The sequence below is a fragment of the Dipodomys spectabilis genome, unplaced genomic scaffold (genome assembly GCF_019054845.1).
Source record: "Dipodomys spectabilis isolate Male_0828 unplaced genomic scaffold, ASM1905484v1 ptg000478l, whole genome shotgun sequence".
Lineage (NCBI taxonomy): Eukaryota > Metazoa > Chordata > Mammalia > Rodentia > Heteromyidae > Dipodomys > Dipodomys spectabilis.
This window is the reverse complement of record NW_024871155.1, coordinates 729,283-745,063: the sequence shown is the minus strand read 5'-3', so window position 1 is coordinate 745,063 and position 15,781 is coordinate 729,283. Positions and strand designations below refer to the sequence as shown.

The 15,781-nt window shown below is 49.9% G+C and overlaps 1 protein-coding gene across 2 annotated transcripts in view; it reads left to right on the top strand.

The window, feature by feature from the left end:
• The window catches only part of Sin3a (SIN3 transcription regulator family member A), a 49,962-nt gene extending 35,637 nt beyond the window's left edge, over positions 1 to 14,325 (top strand). For both annotated transcript variants that reach the window (XM_042668835.1, XM_042668834.1), the window contains exons 16-21: positions 2,790 to 2,959; positions 6,239 to 6,412; positions 8,406 to 8,498; positions 9,944 to 10,038; positions 12,432 to 12,639; positions 13,211 to 14,325. In XM_042668835.1, the coding sequence (XP_042524769.1) occupies positions 2,790 to 2,959; positions 6,239 to 6,412; positions 8,406 to 8,498; positions 9,944 to 10,038; positions 12,432 to 12,639; positions 13,211 to 13,441 (971 nt within the window). In that variant the 3' untranslated portion in view covers positions 13,442 to 14,325. The remainder of the gene's footprint in view (positions 1 to 2,789; positions 2,960 to 6,238; positions 6,413 to 8,405; positions 8,499 to 9,943; positions 10,039 to 12,431; positions 12,640 to 13,210) is intronic.
• Positions 14,326 to 15,781: the final 1,456 nt, after the last annotated feature.

The window sequence follows — 15,781 nt, the reverse complement described above, 5'->3', positions numbered from 1 at the left end:
GAGGAAGGAGGTTTTCTTTATTTTCTACATACTTTTCTTTTTTTTGGGTCCGGTTGTGGGGCCTGAACTCTGGGCCCGGGCGCTGTCCCTCAGCCCTTCAGCTCAAGGCTAGAGCTCTACCACTTGAGCCACAGCGCCACTTCCGGCTTTTTTCTTTTTGCTTATGTGGTGCTGAGGAATCGAACCCAGGGCCTCATGCATGCAAGGCAAGCGCTCTACCACTGAGCCAATTTCCCAGCCCCTCTACATACTTATTTTTGTGCCTATCCTGGGGGTTGAACTCAAGGCTTATGCACAGTCCCTAAGCTGCTTCTGCTCAAAGTAGCACTCTACTACTTGAACCATTGCGCCACTTGCAACTTGTTCTGAGCAGTTATTGGAGATAAAAGTCTCACCGACTTTCCTGCCCAGAGAAGCTTCAAACCATCATCCTCAGATCTCAACCTCTCCTATATAGTAAGGATTACAGGCGTAAGCCACTAGTGTCCAGCTTCATTTTGTTTTTATGGGTTGCTCTTACAGAAATCGAATGTGCAGCCCTGGCTGTCTGAAGCGCTAATGACACTAGCAATTAATTCTCAACGCCTTTGTCTGCATTGGTGCTAGCTTGAGAGAAACAAATTATGGCCTGTAATTTAACTGGTGATTCCTTTTGCTTAGGTAGGAATTAAAGATGGCATTCTCCTGGCCTGACCACTAACCTAACCTGGCTTAACCTGGTATGAGGCTTACATCTTTGGTGTTGAGTGGTAAAGCCAGAGCCACCCTTATACTAGACGTAGCTTATAAGAACAGGTGTAGTTTCACTAGCTTTATACTCACATAAAGGCAGGTGTTTTTCCCTGACAGCTGTCATCTCTGTTTGTCTGTGGGCTCGTGCGCTGGTGATGTTCTGCGGTCAAACTCAAGCCACTTGATTGCTTTACGCAGTCATTGTCTTGTTTGTCCGTCTGGGAACTTTGCACCACACTTCAGATAAAGGGAGATGGGTTCCATTTTGCTCATTAGAGTTTTCTCTTCATGCATATGCTGCATGCAGGTAGCCAATTGGTGAAGTTTCTTTTTGTCATTTTTTTCTTCTTGTTTTAGTCATGTTTTTTCCTTTCTTTCTGGCAGTATTGTGGAGTTTGAACTCAGGGCCTTTGTGATTACTAGGCAGCCGTCTGCTTCTAAGCCATGACTTCCCACCCTTGTATCAAGGTCATTTTTGAAATACCTTCTTGCCTCATGACCAGTGCATGCTTGGACCATGATTCACCTGTTTGAGGCCTCCCATCCTATTTGGGATGTGACAGGCATATACACCAGTGAGCCTAGTTGAGGAGTCTCAAAATTTTTTCTGCCCTTCTGCCACAATCCTCCCACTATCAGCCTCCCAAGGAGGTAGGATTACAGGTGTAAGCCACCTACACGCAATTCATTTTAGTCAACTTTTAATGAAAGTACATTTATACTGGAAAGTATATAAATCACAATTTTGCAGCACAGATAAGTTTTTCCTTAGTGAATATATTTGGGGTTAAAGAGAGAGATTAAGGGCTGGGTGCTAGTGGCTCATGCCTGTAATTCTGGCTACTCTGGAGGCTGAAATCTGAGAATCTCTGTTCAAGGCCCGCCCGGGCAGAAAAGTCCATGAGATCCTTTATCTCTAATTAACCACCAGAAAAACGGAAGTGGTACTGTGGCTCAAGTGGTAGAGTACTTGCCTTGAGCTGAGGGACAGTGCCGCACCAGGCCCAGAGTTCAAGCCCCAGGACAGGGGGGAAAAAAGACGATGACAAGGAAGAAGCAAGCTAAGACGCCATTGTCCTCTGTGTGCTTTCCTCTTGAGCCCCAGTCATAGAGATGAGTGTCTGAATGTTATCTGTGGGTCTCAGTAAGCTGAAAGGAGCTCTCTCTCTCTCTCTTTCTCTCTGTCCAGTCTTTGTTCCTCTGCTGGTTGCCAGACAACTTTTAAGTACTAATGAGAATCATTCCAAAACTGGGTGTGATGGCTCACATCCATAATCCAGTTATAACTACTCAGGAGGTTGAGACCTAGGTTCAAAGCCAGCTCTAGCAGGAAAGTCTGTGAGACTCTTATCTCCATTAACCATCAAAAAGCCAAAAGTAGAGCTGTGGTTTAAGTGGTAGAGTGCCAGCCTCAAGCAAAAAATAATAATACCCTAAGGAACAGTGCCCAGGCCCTGAGTTCAAATCCTAGTACAGACCGGAAATATAAAAAGATTGATGCAGGGTGCTAGATGAGGTGATTCCCGTGTGCAACAAGTGTAGGTCACTGAATGCAGCTCATGGAGCATATAATATTGCAAACCTTTTGAAACAAAAAAACTTTGACAAATGTAGATGACCTCATTATTCATAAGGGATTTAATTTGTGCCCCTTCTGTTAACTAGTTTGCCCTGTGCTGCTGGCCAGCCCATGGCTGCACCTGCCCACCTGCCTTTTCTTGTCTGTAATTTGTGTTTCACTGAAATAGCTTGATGAGCAAGTGCCTCTCCAGCCCAAAGCACCTGGATCCTTTGCCTTGGATATTTTGCTTCCCTGTCCTTCAGCGGCCAGCAGTGCTATGGAGTATCTAAGGTTACAAAGTCTCTTTCTCTACTGGACCGCAATTGCTGATAGCCAGCCATCAGATTTCATCTCTGCAGGGGTTGAGGAGCTGGTGATTTCAGTGTTGATGCATTCAGATGCAGCGTGGCCAGCTGTGGGGTTTGTCCTGCCTTCTGTCCTCCATCTGCCTTTAGCCGGGTAAAGCCTCACCTGTCCCATCCTTTCTCTTCTCTAGTGGATGTTGATGTGGAGGATTATTACCCAGCATTCTTGGACATGGTGCGGAGCCTGCTGGACGGCAACATAGACTCGTCGCAGTATGAAGACTCGCTGAGAGAGATGTTCACCATTCACGCCTACATTGCCTTCACCATGGACAAGCTGATCCAGAGCATCGTCAGACAGGTGAGGGGGCCTGGAAGCCGGGGCTGCTCAGGGCAAAGAAAAAAAGGATTTGCATGGTGTGTAAAGGGAAGGCGGTCTGCTCGTCTGACACTGAATGGATGGCTCTGAAATGGAAAGGCAGGCAAAGGATAAGGGATGGTCTCACACCATGTCGCAGTGTCACTATTCCACCACACAACGGGCTCCCTCGCAACCCTCCGTGCTCTGGCCCTACTGTAGTCTCTGCATTCCTTCTGCCCCACCCCCCACCCCCCTGGAGAGCACAGGGGTCCTGGTGCTCTCTCCCCACCCCCCTCACCCCCACTGGCCCGTCTCTTCCCTGTCTGAGATGCATGCACAGCACGTAGCATGGCCTTTTACATAGACACTGGTCATTCTGTACATGCCTCTCGGAACTGAAGCTGTCAGGTAGACAGCTTCTTTCCTGAAAAGCAGAGATGTTCCTGGCCCTTCCCATAAGGTATGTGAGTGGTGACTGCTGGTTTCACTATTGGATAACAGCTGGCTTCATTTACATTAAGCACAGAGTCCACTTGCCCTGTGCGGCTTTCTGCTGCTGTGGCTGGAGGTAGGAACAGAATGTGTCAGTCCACCATCTCAGCAGCTTCAAAGAGAACCAGTGAAAGCCATCAGCTGCCCATTTATGCCAGTAATCATAGTTGCTCAGGAAGTTAAGATCTGGAGGATCAAGGTTCAAAGCCAGTGGGCAGAAAAGTCTTTCCAAAGTGCTGGACTAGAGGTATGGCTCAAATGATAGAGCACCAGCTGTGAGCAAGCTGAGTAAGAACACAAGGCCCTGAGTTTAGTCCCAGTGCCAGTCCCCCCTTAAATGAAAGGGAGCAATGAGACTGGTAGATACTTTTTTTTTTTTTTTTTTTTTTTTTGGTCAGTTGTGGGGCCTGAACTCTGGGCCTGGGCGCTGTCCCTCAGCTCTTCAGCTCAAGGCTAGCACTCTACCACTTGAGCCACAGCGCCACTTCCGGCTTTTTCTGCTTATGTGGTGCTGAGGAATCGAACCCAGGGCCTCATGTATGCAAGGCAAGCACTCTACCACTGAGCCACCTTCACAGCCGTGGTAGATACTTTTAACAGATTAAGCTTTGAAACAGTAGGTGCAGTTAGTCCATTTTAGTTAGCACTATTTGTTTTGTTACTATTTGTTTTACTACTAAGTATATAAAGAGGTTACAATTCCAAAAATCAGGTTATGACACTTCTGGTCAGTGTCACCCATCTTCCATCGCTCTCCTCCCTGTGCATACGCCCAGACATCCTTCTCAGAATCTTCCATCTTCCCACATGACGTTGCCCCAAGCTCCTTGCTGAATGGATGGAGAACTGCTGTGTAGGTCAGGCCACAGATGGATCTTTTCCAGACTGGTTTTAGGGAGATGAATTTTCAGGGTATAGCAGACAGTCTGTGAGTCCAGGATTCATAGCATGGCTGCGCAGGGAGGACCACTGGGAGACCTCCTTTCTTCTGCGTTGTCTCTTTGTCCTCAGTTCTTCGTGGCTGGACCTGCCGCATCTCCCCCAGGCCTCTCCATCCCTGTGAGATCTGGCATTGCCCTTCCCTCCACACACTCCCCCACTGGCACTGTGACCAGACATGCCTCTGGATTCCTAGTGTTGCCCTTTTGCGAATACTGTGAGAGGGGCGAGCACACCATGGGTTCTGCTGTTGCCAGGCAGTGTTTTGTGAATGGTGTAGCCCCACAGATGCCAGCTCCCATCCAGCTCCCGTCACTCGCCTTTCTGAATTTGCCTTGTCCAGTTGTCTACAGATACCTACATTGTCATTTAAGACTGTTTAATGTGAAAAAATAGTAGTTGTCATGGCTACATCTCAAAAAGAATGTCGCTTCCTAAAAATAGGTAGCTTAGTGGTTACAAGAAATTTAATATATTGGAAGTGGCGCTGTAGCTCAAGTGGTAGAGCTGAAGAACTGAGGGACAGCGCCCAGGCCTAGAGTTCAAGCCCCACGACCGATCAAAAAAAAAAAAGAAATTTAATATAGATGAATTGATAGTGACACTTGACGCTTTGCTTTGTGTGTCTGTATGTGTGCACCAGTTCCTACTTCTGGCTTTTTGGTGGATAACTGGAGATAAGAGTCTCCAAAACTTTCCTGCCCTGGCTTGTTTTAAACCACAGACCTCATACCTCTTGGCCTCCTTTGAAGGTAGAATTACAGACATGAGCCACCTGGTACTTTTTGCTTTCTTACTTGATTTTTACATTAAGTTTTGTTTTGTTTTTCCGACTGTTGTAGGGCTTGAACTTGGGGCCTAGGTACTGTTCCTAAGCTCTTTTTTGCTTGAGGCCAGTGCTCTACTACTTTGAGCCATAGTGCCACTTCACGTTTTCTGGTGGTTCATCATTTTTTTCCTTCTTTTAAACTCAGGGCCTCGTGCTTTGGACACCTGAGCCATACCACCAGCTCCCTCATGTTGAGCTATTAAGTACTTACTTATTTAATCATACTGAGTAGCTAGGATGACAGACATACCCCACCATGTGCAGACATGGTTGACATTAGGTCTTAATGAATTTTTGCCCAAGCTACCTCATACCACAATCCTGCTCCTGAGAAGCTAGGGTTATAGTCTTGTAATCATTTGCCACTCTGCCTGGCTTGGAATTTTTATTTCGACATAGAAATAATCAACCTGGCACTAATGGTTCATATCTAACATCCTAGCTAATCAGAAGACAGAGAGTTGAGGATTATGGTTCAAAGTCAGCTGTAACAGAAAAGTCCATGACTCCATTTTAGAAATATTTAGCAGGGCAGGCTTAGAGGCATAGCTCACGTGGGAGCCAAGCAAGCCCATGGCCCTGAGTTCAAACCCTGGAACTAGGGGAGAAAAAAACCTAGCAGGCTGAAGATGATGCAGCTCACTGGTAGAGTGCTTGCCTAGCATCTGTCCCATTTCATGTTCAGTGCCACAATTTTATTTTCTTTTTAAGAAATAGCCTATAATCTTTGAGAACAGCATCTCTTGAAGGTTCGACTTTGTGGTCATTGAATTGTTACTGCAGGGCCCTAGGTTAGACCCCCAGCACTGGGGAGATGGCAAGAAGAATGCTTGAAGATGGGCTCCCCGTCATTGGATATGCTGTATTGAAAATGAACCGATGGGGGAGTGGCGCTCCTGTGACGAGCCTGTCCTGTCCCTCCCATGGACAGCTCAAGTATGGCACTTCCTGTCAGTAGTCTCTCCCACTGGTGTCACGCTGGCGTGGGTCTCACTGGAGTGTGGCCTGTGTCATTGCAGCTGCAGCACATTGTCAGCGATGAGATCTGCGTGCAGGTGACGGACCTTTACCTGGCAGAAAACAATAACGGGGCTACTGGAGGGCAGCTGAGCTCACAGAGCGCACGGAGCCTGCTGGAGTCCACGTACCAGCGGAAAGCGGAGCAGCTCATGTCTGAGGAGAACTGCTTTAAGGTAAGAGCCGCTCAAGCGACCGAGCCCTTGCTGGGGAGGGCACAGCTATTAGGCTCTGCCAAGCACATGCTTTCAGTCCTGGAGCTCCTCAGGAGTTCCTGGGGGAGGCACTATCGAGACTACTGAAGTGGCCAGGCGCCGGTGGCTCACCCTGGAATCCCAGCTACTCAGGAGCCTGAGCTCTGCGGACCACCCTTTGAAACCGGCCTGGGCAGGAAAGTCCGTGAGACTCTTATCTCCAATTAACTACTAAAGAGGTGGAAGTGGTGTTGTGGCTCAAGTGGTAGAGCACTTGCCTTGAACAAGATAAGCTTAAGGACAGTGTCCAGGCCCTGGGTTCAAGCCCCAGGACTGGGACACACACACATAACATCAGTTACTATATATTTTTTGTATTCAGCTTTGTAGTTTTTTGCTTTGAACATTTTACGTAGTATAAATTATTGCTTTGTAAATATTGTTGAAAAACTTAGGCAATAAAATCTATTGTCATGGTTAACATAAAGTAGAAAATGGACAACCAAAAAAATCACTCAAAATTTATCCCAGAAAATGATCAGTGGAGCTCATCCTGAACAAAATGTACTGTAACTTATTTTGCTCAATTAGCAATGTCCCTGGCTGCTCTCACATGTTTTATGGTAAATTGGTTTTTCATTTTCTTTTTTTGTGATGTCTTTTGTGATGTAGCCCAAGCTGGCCTCAGACATGAGACCCTTTGTCTCATCTTTCCAGAGTCTGAGATGAGATTCCTGCTATGGACTAACATGCCTGACTGTATTTATTCTGTTGGTGGTGGTGGTGGTGGTGGTGGTGGTGGTGGTGGTGGTGGTGGTGGTGGTGGTGGTGGTGGTGGTGGTGGTGGTCATGGGGCCTGAACTCTGGGCCTGGGCACTGTCCCTCAGCTCTTGAGCTCAAGACTAGCATTCTACCACTTGAGGCACAGCGCCACTTCTGGTTTTTTCCTACTTATGTAGTGCTGAGGAATTGAATCCAAGGCCTCATGCATGCAAGGCAAGCACTCTTCTTCTAAGCCATCTTCCCAGCCCTTTTTTTTTTTTTTTTTTTTGTCAGTCGTGGGGCTTAAACTCTGGGCCTGGGTGCTGTCCCTCAGCTCTTCAGCTCAAGGCAAGCGCTCTGCCACTTGAACTACAGCGCCACTTCCAGTTTTCTAGTGGTTTATTGGAGATAAGAGTTTCACGGACTTTCCTGCCCAGGCTGGCTTTGAACTTCGATCCTCAGATCTCAGCCTCCTGAGTAGCTAGGATTACAGGCGTGAGCCACCGGCACCTGGCCTTTTTTTTCTTTTTTATTGTCAGTCATAGACCTTGAACTTGGGGCCTCGGTGCTGTCCCTGAAATTTCATTTCATAGAGTAAATTCCTGTCAGGTTGGGCACTGGTTGTTTCCAATATTTGACCACTGTTCTAGCTGATTGTAAAAGCAAATAATTAGAACTGAGGACCTGGGCACTGTTCCTGAGCTGAAGCTCAAGGCTAGCACTCTACCACTTGAGCCACAGTGCCACTTCCAGTTTTCTGACAGTTAATTGGAGTTAAGAGTCTCACAGAAAGCCATGCGCTGGTGGCTCACACCTATAATCCTAGCTACTCAGGAGGCTGAGATCTGAGGATGGCAGTTCAAAGCCAGCATGGATAGGAAAGTCCATGAAACTCTTATCTCCAATAAAAACCACCAGAAAGCTGGAAGTGGCACTCTAGCTCAAGTGGTAAAGCACTAGGCTTGAATTGAAGAGCTGAGGGACAGCGCTCAGGCCCAGAGTTCAAGCCCCACCACCATGGCAGATTTTCCTGCCCAAGCTGGCTTCGAACTGCAATCCTCTGATCTCAGCCTCCTGAGTAGCTAAGCTTACAAGTGTGAGCCACCAGCACCCGGCACCTACACAAAATCTTGTAACTCATTGCCTCCATAGCTTGGGAAAGCTTATTTGTCCTGGAGGTTCTGTTTTTTACACTCTGGCTTCTCATTTACAGCTTATGTTCATTCAAAGTCAAGGCCAGGTTCAGCTGACTATTGAGCTTCTGGACACAGAGGAGGAGAATTCAGATGACCCTGTGGAGGCTGAGGTATGGGCAAGTATCTCCCACCACCACCACCCCATGCCAGGAAGTGTTGCTGCCTGAGTCTGCCAGGCAGCCCTGTTCTCAAGGGGACTTAGATATGTTGGGCATGGTGAGAGTCAGGGGACCCTCAGCTTTAGAGAAGGAAGGGGTGCCCAGTGCTCTGTTCCTCTCCACTGAGGAAATATGGTTGGCAGCTTTCCTGCACAGGAAATAGCACGGGGTACCCAGGGCCCCTCTGGCGGCGCAGTGTCCAGTCCACGTGGTGCTTTGTTCTCACTGGTTGTCGAGCAGCCGGGAATTGAGAACCCATCGAGCAGGCCGTGACACAGGTGTTTGGCGGCCAGCAAGGTGACAGACGTGCAGGCACAATCTGTGTGGTTGAAGATTATAACAGGAAAATATTGGCTTCTGGTTGTGAAGTTTTTCTTCCACCCTCCCCAAGAGGTACCAGAAATGCAGATTTTGGGTGGCACTGGGGTCTGAACTCAGGGCTGGCACTTGCCAGGCAGGCTCTTGAACCCTGGAGCTGCCCACCTAAGTCCGGGCTGGTGTGCAAGATACTGATTGCAGACATAGTCTCCCTATGTACATTTCCTTTAAAACCTCACGTAGGGGAAGTGGTGCTGTAGCTCAAGTGGTAGAGAGCTAGCCTTGAGCTGAAGAGCTCAGGGACAGCGCTCAGGTCCAGAGTTCAAGCCCCACGACTGACCAAAAAAAAAGAAAAAGAAAATTTATGGGTTGGGAAGGTGGCTCAGTGGTAGAGCGCTTGCCTTGCAACCACCCAAAAAAAAAAAAAAAAACACGTAGGAAAATTTTTGTCAATGAGCCAGTTTCTACCAACTGCCGACTTCTGATGGCCATCTCTGAGCTAGTCGTTAGCCAGCCTGTAGCTGATAGAATTTTAAAATTTGTTTTTAATACTAAGTAGCCAACGTTTTATTGGGGAACAAGACTTGCTGACCCTTTTGCCATGGTGGGGATGAAACTCCCCTGAGAGACAGTCTTTCTCTCGTGGCTCTGCCCCTGAAGTGCTGGGTCTATAGGCGTGTGCCACCAAACGCAGCTGACTTACTTTGATGTTGGAATTTTTCCTTTGGTGTCAGTACTGGGGCTTAAGTACAGGCCTTTGTGCTCTTACTTGAATTTTTTTCTCATGCCTGTCGCTTTGCCACTTGACTCATGACTCCAGGCCTCTTCTTTTTCTTTTTTCTCTTTTTTTGTTTTGTTTTGTTTTCTGCTGATGTATTGGATTTTGGCACATGGGCTCGTTTCTCAGATTCCCAAGTCACTAGGATTACAGGCATGAGCCACAAGCACCTGCTTGCAATTCTGGAGATTTTAATCAAAGAATCGAATTGTATGGTGGTCATAGAATTAGACTGCGTGATGTGGATGAGGCTTAGGTTCTGTGCTTTTCCTCCACTTCCATGTTGCATGTCTCTTCCTAGCGCTGGTCAGACTACGTAGAGCGCTACATGAACTCCGACACTACCTCTCCTGAGCTCCGGGAACATCTGGCCCAGAAACCAGTGTTTCTCCCCAGGTGAGTATGCCTGGTGTGCACGGTGGGGTATCCATGACTTTGCAGGCTTGGGAGTGCTGACGTCAGCCATTGCTCTCTGCATGCTTATGTTGAGCGTGCCCAGAGCCTGGCAGGGGCGTCCCTCCTCGGGAGGAAGGACCGCCAGGGTTTCTGGACTGCCTCAAGTACTCAGCATCTAGTCATGTTCATAATGAGGCTCTGTTACAGCCGAGCCACCAGAGCAGATCAGCAAAGGGAAGAGGGAGGAAGCCAAAGGAAGCTTCCAGGCCAGGAGTCCTCCCAGCAGAATTACATGGAACACCTCACCACCTCCTCTCCTCCACGCACGGGACAGCCTCACCTCCACGCTTGGAACGCTCTTACCTCCTGCTCTTCCACGCATGGAACACCCTCACCTCCTCTTCCTCCATGCACGGAATGCCTTCACCCCTTCCTCCACAGACAGGACTCCCTCACCTCCTCCACGCACAGGCGAGGCGCTGCCTCTGGGAAGACTCATTAGAGGCTGTGAGGGCTTTGCCTGTGCTGGTCATGGAAACAGCCTTCCTGTGTGAAAATCCCAGACTCAGATAACAGCAGGTGTTAGGAGAAGCCACATTGCATGTGTATGGTTTTCAGCATACCCATTCCCTGGTGATTCGAGGTGGTAGAATGCACTCCACGACCTCACGATCACATGCACGGTGGCCCAGGGCAGTTACAGAGCTGGTAGGCTACTCCCTGTGTCCTGTTACATTTGCTCCTCCTCTGAGTAGAAAATCATGTTTCAGGGGCTGGGAATGTGGCTTAGTAATAGAGTGCTTGCCTAGCATGCATGTATCCCTGGGTTTGATTCCTCAGTACCACATAAACAGAAAAGGCTGGATGTAGCACTGTGGAGAACACTAGCAAAAGAAGCTCAGGAAACTGGGCGCCAGTGGCTCGCGCCTGTCATCCTAGCTACTCAGGCTGAGATCTAAGGATCGTGGTTCAAAGCCAGCCCGGACAGAAAAGTCCTGAGACTCCTATCAACAATTAGCCACTAGAAAACCAGAAGTGGCACTGTGGCTCAAGTGGTAGAGTGCTCGCCTTGAGCTGAAGAGTGCAGGATAGCACCCAAGCCCAGCTCAAGCCCCACAACCGACCAAGAAAAAAAAAAAGAAGCTCAGGAACAGTGCCCAGGCCCTGAGTTCAACCCCCAGGACTGGCAAAGAAACATAAATCATGTTTCAGAAGAAAAAAATAAAGAGTAGCTGAATGTGGTGGTAGTTTAATCCCAGCACTCAAAAGGTAGAGGCAAAAGGATCACAAACTTAAAGCCAGTTTTGTATAATATAGTTCCAGGCCAACCTGGGATACTCAAAAACCTATGCATAAATGAATTCATTAGGCTCAGTCCTTATGGGGACAGGGACAGTGGCTTCCACAGAGAGGTCCAGTCACTCATTACCATTGTGCAGGATTCAGGCCAACCACCTTGGCTGCCACCAGTGGTGCCTGCCTGTGATCCTGGTTGAGGTCTTGGGTGGTTTGAGGCTAGCTTGGATAACAAGTTCGAGAGACTCCATACCTCCAGTTAACCAGCAGAGAAGCTGCATGGGAGGTGGGGCTTGTGCCATGTAAGACTGCAGCCCTGATTTCAAGCCCTCATGCAGGCCAATAAAAAGAGAACTGCAGCTGGGTTCAGAGGCTTACACCAGTAATCCTAGCTAATCTCCTCCAATAAGCCACTTAGAAAACCAGAAGTGGCGCTGTGCCTCAAGTGGTAGAGCACTGGCCTTGAGCTGAAGAGCTGAGGGACAGAGTTCAGGTGCAGAGTTCAAGCCCCATCACCAACAAAAAGAGAACCGCCCCATTAAAAAGAGATCTCTTCCTTTTAATAATACAAGGTAAAGGAATGGAAACTTGAGTTGGCAGAAATTCATTTTCACATTAGTGACCTCTTGGGAATTAGAATCCTAAAACCAGATTCTCACCTCGGAGGCACCTGCACCTGACAGTGCCCCAAAGCGCTCCTTCGTTTTAGTGTGGCACTCGTGCATGTAGCTGCCGTGATTAACTTTAGGTGATAGAATCCTGTCACTGTCACTGGACAGGAATGCCCAAGACTCTTATCTCCAATAAACCACCAGAAAACCAGAAGTGGCGCTGCGGCTTAGGTGGTAGAGCGCTAGCCTTGAGCTGAAGAGTTGAAGGACAGCGCCCAGGCCAAGTTCAGGCCCCATGACCGACAAAGAAAAGGGTCCCACAGCCTAGGAAGGTTTGAGTTGGTTCATCATCCCAGTGCAGGTAGAAGGGGTCCCGGGTTCGAGGTTATTCCGGGCTCTGATGGGGAAGCCGCCTCTGTGGTGTGGCCTCCCTGGAGGCCGAGGCGGGGCACCAGGGTGACTGCCCCCCGGCCCTCTGCCTCCCAGGAATCTGCGGCGGATCCGGAAGTGCCAGCGCGGGCGGGAGCAGCAGGAGAAGGAGGGCAAGGAGGGGAACAGCAAGAAGCCGCCAGAGAGCGTGGACAGCCTGGACAAGCTGGAGTGCAGGTTCAAGCTCAACTCGTACAAGATGGTGTATGTCATCAAGTCCGAGGACTACATGTACCGCCGCACCGCGCTGCTGCGCGCGCACCAGGTGAGCCGCGCCGGCCCCGCCGCACACTCCTCACACACCTCCCCGCTGCACGCACACTGCGCCTCCCGCGCAGCTGGCCACTTTGCCATGTCTTGGGGGGTGGAGAGCAGAGGGCTTCCATCTTCCTTCAGAGGGCCAGGTCTCTCACTGTCCAATTTAAAGACAACCCCCACGGCCGCCTTAAAGCTTGTTTTTGTTATTGTAGAGTTGATGTAGAGAGGGGTTATGGTTAAATGAGTCAGGTAATGATTCTTTTTGAACCGTGTCTCCCTCTCCCCCTCCACCCCCCCCACTTTTTTGGGGGGGTCCCGGGGCTTGAACTCAGCCAAAGCGTTGCCCCTGAACTCCTCAGCTAAAACTATGCCTGGGCTGGCTTTGAACCACGATCCTCAGATCTCAGCCTCCTGAGTAGCTAGGATGACATGCGTGAGCCACTGGCGCCTGCCTCCCCACCCCTACCCCCCTTTTAAAATTTTTAAACCAGCCATAGTAAGAGCTGAGCCACAGCCTCCTCGCTGCAGAAGCAGCGGTGGCTTCCATTCGTGTGGCATCCCCAATTTCTGTTTTGCAGTCCCACGAGCGTGTGAGCAAGCGTCTGCACCAGCGGTTCCAGGCCTGGGTGGACAAATGGACCAAGGAGCATGTACCTCGTGAGATGGCAGCGGAGACCACCAAGTGGCTCATGGGCGAGGGGCTGGAGGGCCTGGTGCCCTGCACCACCACCTGCGACACGGAGACCCTGCACTTCGTCAGCATCAACAAGTACCGCGTGAAGTATGGCCCCGCGTTCAAGGCGCCCTAACCCGGGCCCGAGGAGCCCGAGGCACAGGCCAGGCTGCAAGCAAGGGTGCTTCCAGCCTCACTGGGCCTGCAGGCACCGAGGGGGATAGGAACGGGGCGCCTGACAGCCGGAGCTACCCAGAAGGGAAGGAAGCCCAGGCAAGCGCACAACCCCACAGCGTGCTTGCCCACACCAGCAGGGAACCACCAGCGTCTCCACCGCCCTACCTTCAGGAAGGAACGGGGTGCTGCTCAGGCGGACGCACCTGGAGCGCAGCACCACTGCCGGCCTCTACCCTCTCCCCAGACAGGAGAGACACCGGACCTGGTGTTTTGTTTCATTTTCTGGTCACGAGCACATCTAAGATAAGCCATTGGGTTTCGTGTGGGCTCCCAGCGTGGCTTCCGGATGGGTCGTCGTGTGGGTCTGGTGTCTGCCCACCCCACTCCCCTCTTCCGGTTCTCAACACGTACAACTCCGTCGTCCTTTCTAGCTCCCGTGGAACTGTTTTGTACCTGCTTCTTTACTAGTCCGCCCTAGTCCATCCACCAGCTTTCTCTCTCTTTCTCTCTCTCTCACACACACACACATACACACACACAATTTTAACTTGGGTTTTCTTTTGTAAATAATGTACATATTGTCAATTTTTTATTAAAAGAACTCTGCTTTGATGTGCTAGCATAACTGCTGTAGCTCCTTGTGTACCGTGGTGCTGTGTGGCTTCAGGTTTAGTGCTACGACAGGTGTACAAGGCATTTATTACACTTTCTACCAAAGGGACTTAACCATTGTAGTACTTTTGTGTAAAACTTGTCTTCCCCTTTGCCCCGACTTTTTTTCTCCTTTTTTTCTTTTTCTTTTTCTTTTTTTTTGTAAATAAATAAAGCTTGGTTCTTAAGGAATACTCAATCTTCAGTCCCTTGTCCTCACGAGAGCAAGGCAAGGTGCTGGCCTCGGTGATCTCTCCACTGCTGCACATCCTCAGGTTTAAAAGGGAATACTTCATAATACTAAATAACTTTAGTATGCTCCCCCCCACCCCCACCCCCCGTTCAACTATTTACAAATATTTTATATTTGGGTTGTCAAGCGATTGACAATTTACTGATTTCTATCTATGTATTCTTATCCTATTGGGACTAAGGGTGACTAAGGTAAATGCCAAACCAGTAACTGAAAGAAGTATGTCTAAAGTGTGTGCTGTGTAAGTGGAGTTTGATACTATTTGCAGTTGCTAAGGAAATGTGTATACACACGCGCACACTTCTAAAACTTTTACACAGACTTAAATATTAATGACTAGGGATTTTATGAGAAAAGATTGACTAGCCCTTCACAGCACTCAGGTGAGTATTTTCCGAGCAACCATCACCTAGTTGTGGTTTTGCTTGGGTGCTTTGGTAAAAATTTACTTAAAAATCCCCAACACCACCACAAAGAAAAACGTTTTTTGGCTGTTGGATCTCCACAAACACAAGGCAGACACTCAGAAACCTGCTGAGGCTGACCTTGAACCTGGGTCCTGAGTGTTAGGATTGCACATACTCAGCCCTGGGCTTTTCTTGTAGCAGTGGAGCAGGCGCTCTGTGGGCACGGATGCGGCCTAGCAAGGGTGATGCTGGAGAATGGTTGGCATGTATTTTAGGGGAATACAATTTCCCTATTCCACTCGGCTCCCTCCAGAAACACCATGTTGGCTTCACCACCGCCACGGCACCAGCCACGGCTTCCTGCCTGCTGGTGTCAGCAGCAGCTGTCAGGCTCGTTTCGAGACACGTCAGGAGGAACTTCCAGCCTCATGCAACGATGAACGTGGGTGCCCTGCCAGGGGCTGGGAGCTCACGCCACCCTGCGGATCGCCGTGGGCAGCAAAGTCCGAGAGACTTTATCTCCAATTAACCAGCAGCAGACCTGACGTGGCGCTGTGGCTCAAGTGGCAGAGCGCTAGCCTTGAGCTGAAGAGCTCAGGGGCAGCGCCCAGGCCCCGAGTTCAAACCCCAAACGGCCGGAAGGAAAATGCCAGGGCTAGCGTGTGCGTGTTTACGTGCACGTGCATTTTACGAGCAGGACATCAGCCCCCGAAGGAAAACACAAGTGGCCAAACGGAATATTAGGGAATTGTGCGGAGTCAAAAGTCCCGCCGGGCCGGCGCGCACTTCCGGCCCGCGGCGGGGAAGCGTTTCCGGGGTGCACGGTCCTCGGCGCGGGCCGGCCCGGCGCGCTCCCGCCGCGCTCCTCACGCTCCCCTCCGCAGGGGTCGCCTGCCCCGGGGCGCGCGGCTCCGCCCAGGCCCGGCCGCTCCCAGAGCGAAGCCTCCAGCTTCCGCCTCCGACCTGGCTCCAAGTTCACCCGGGGCCG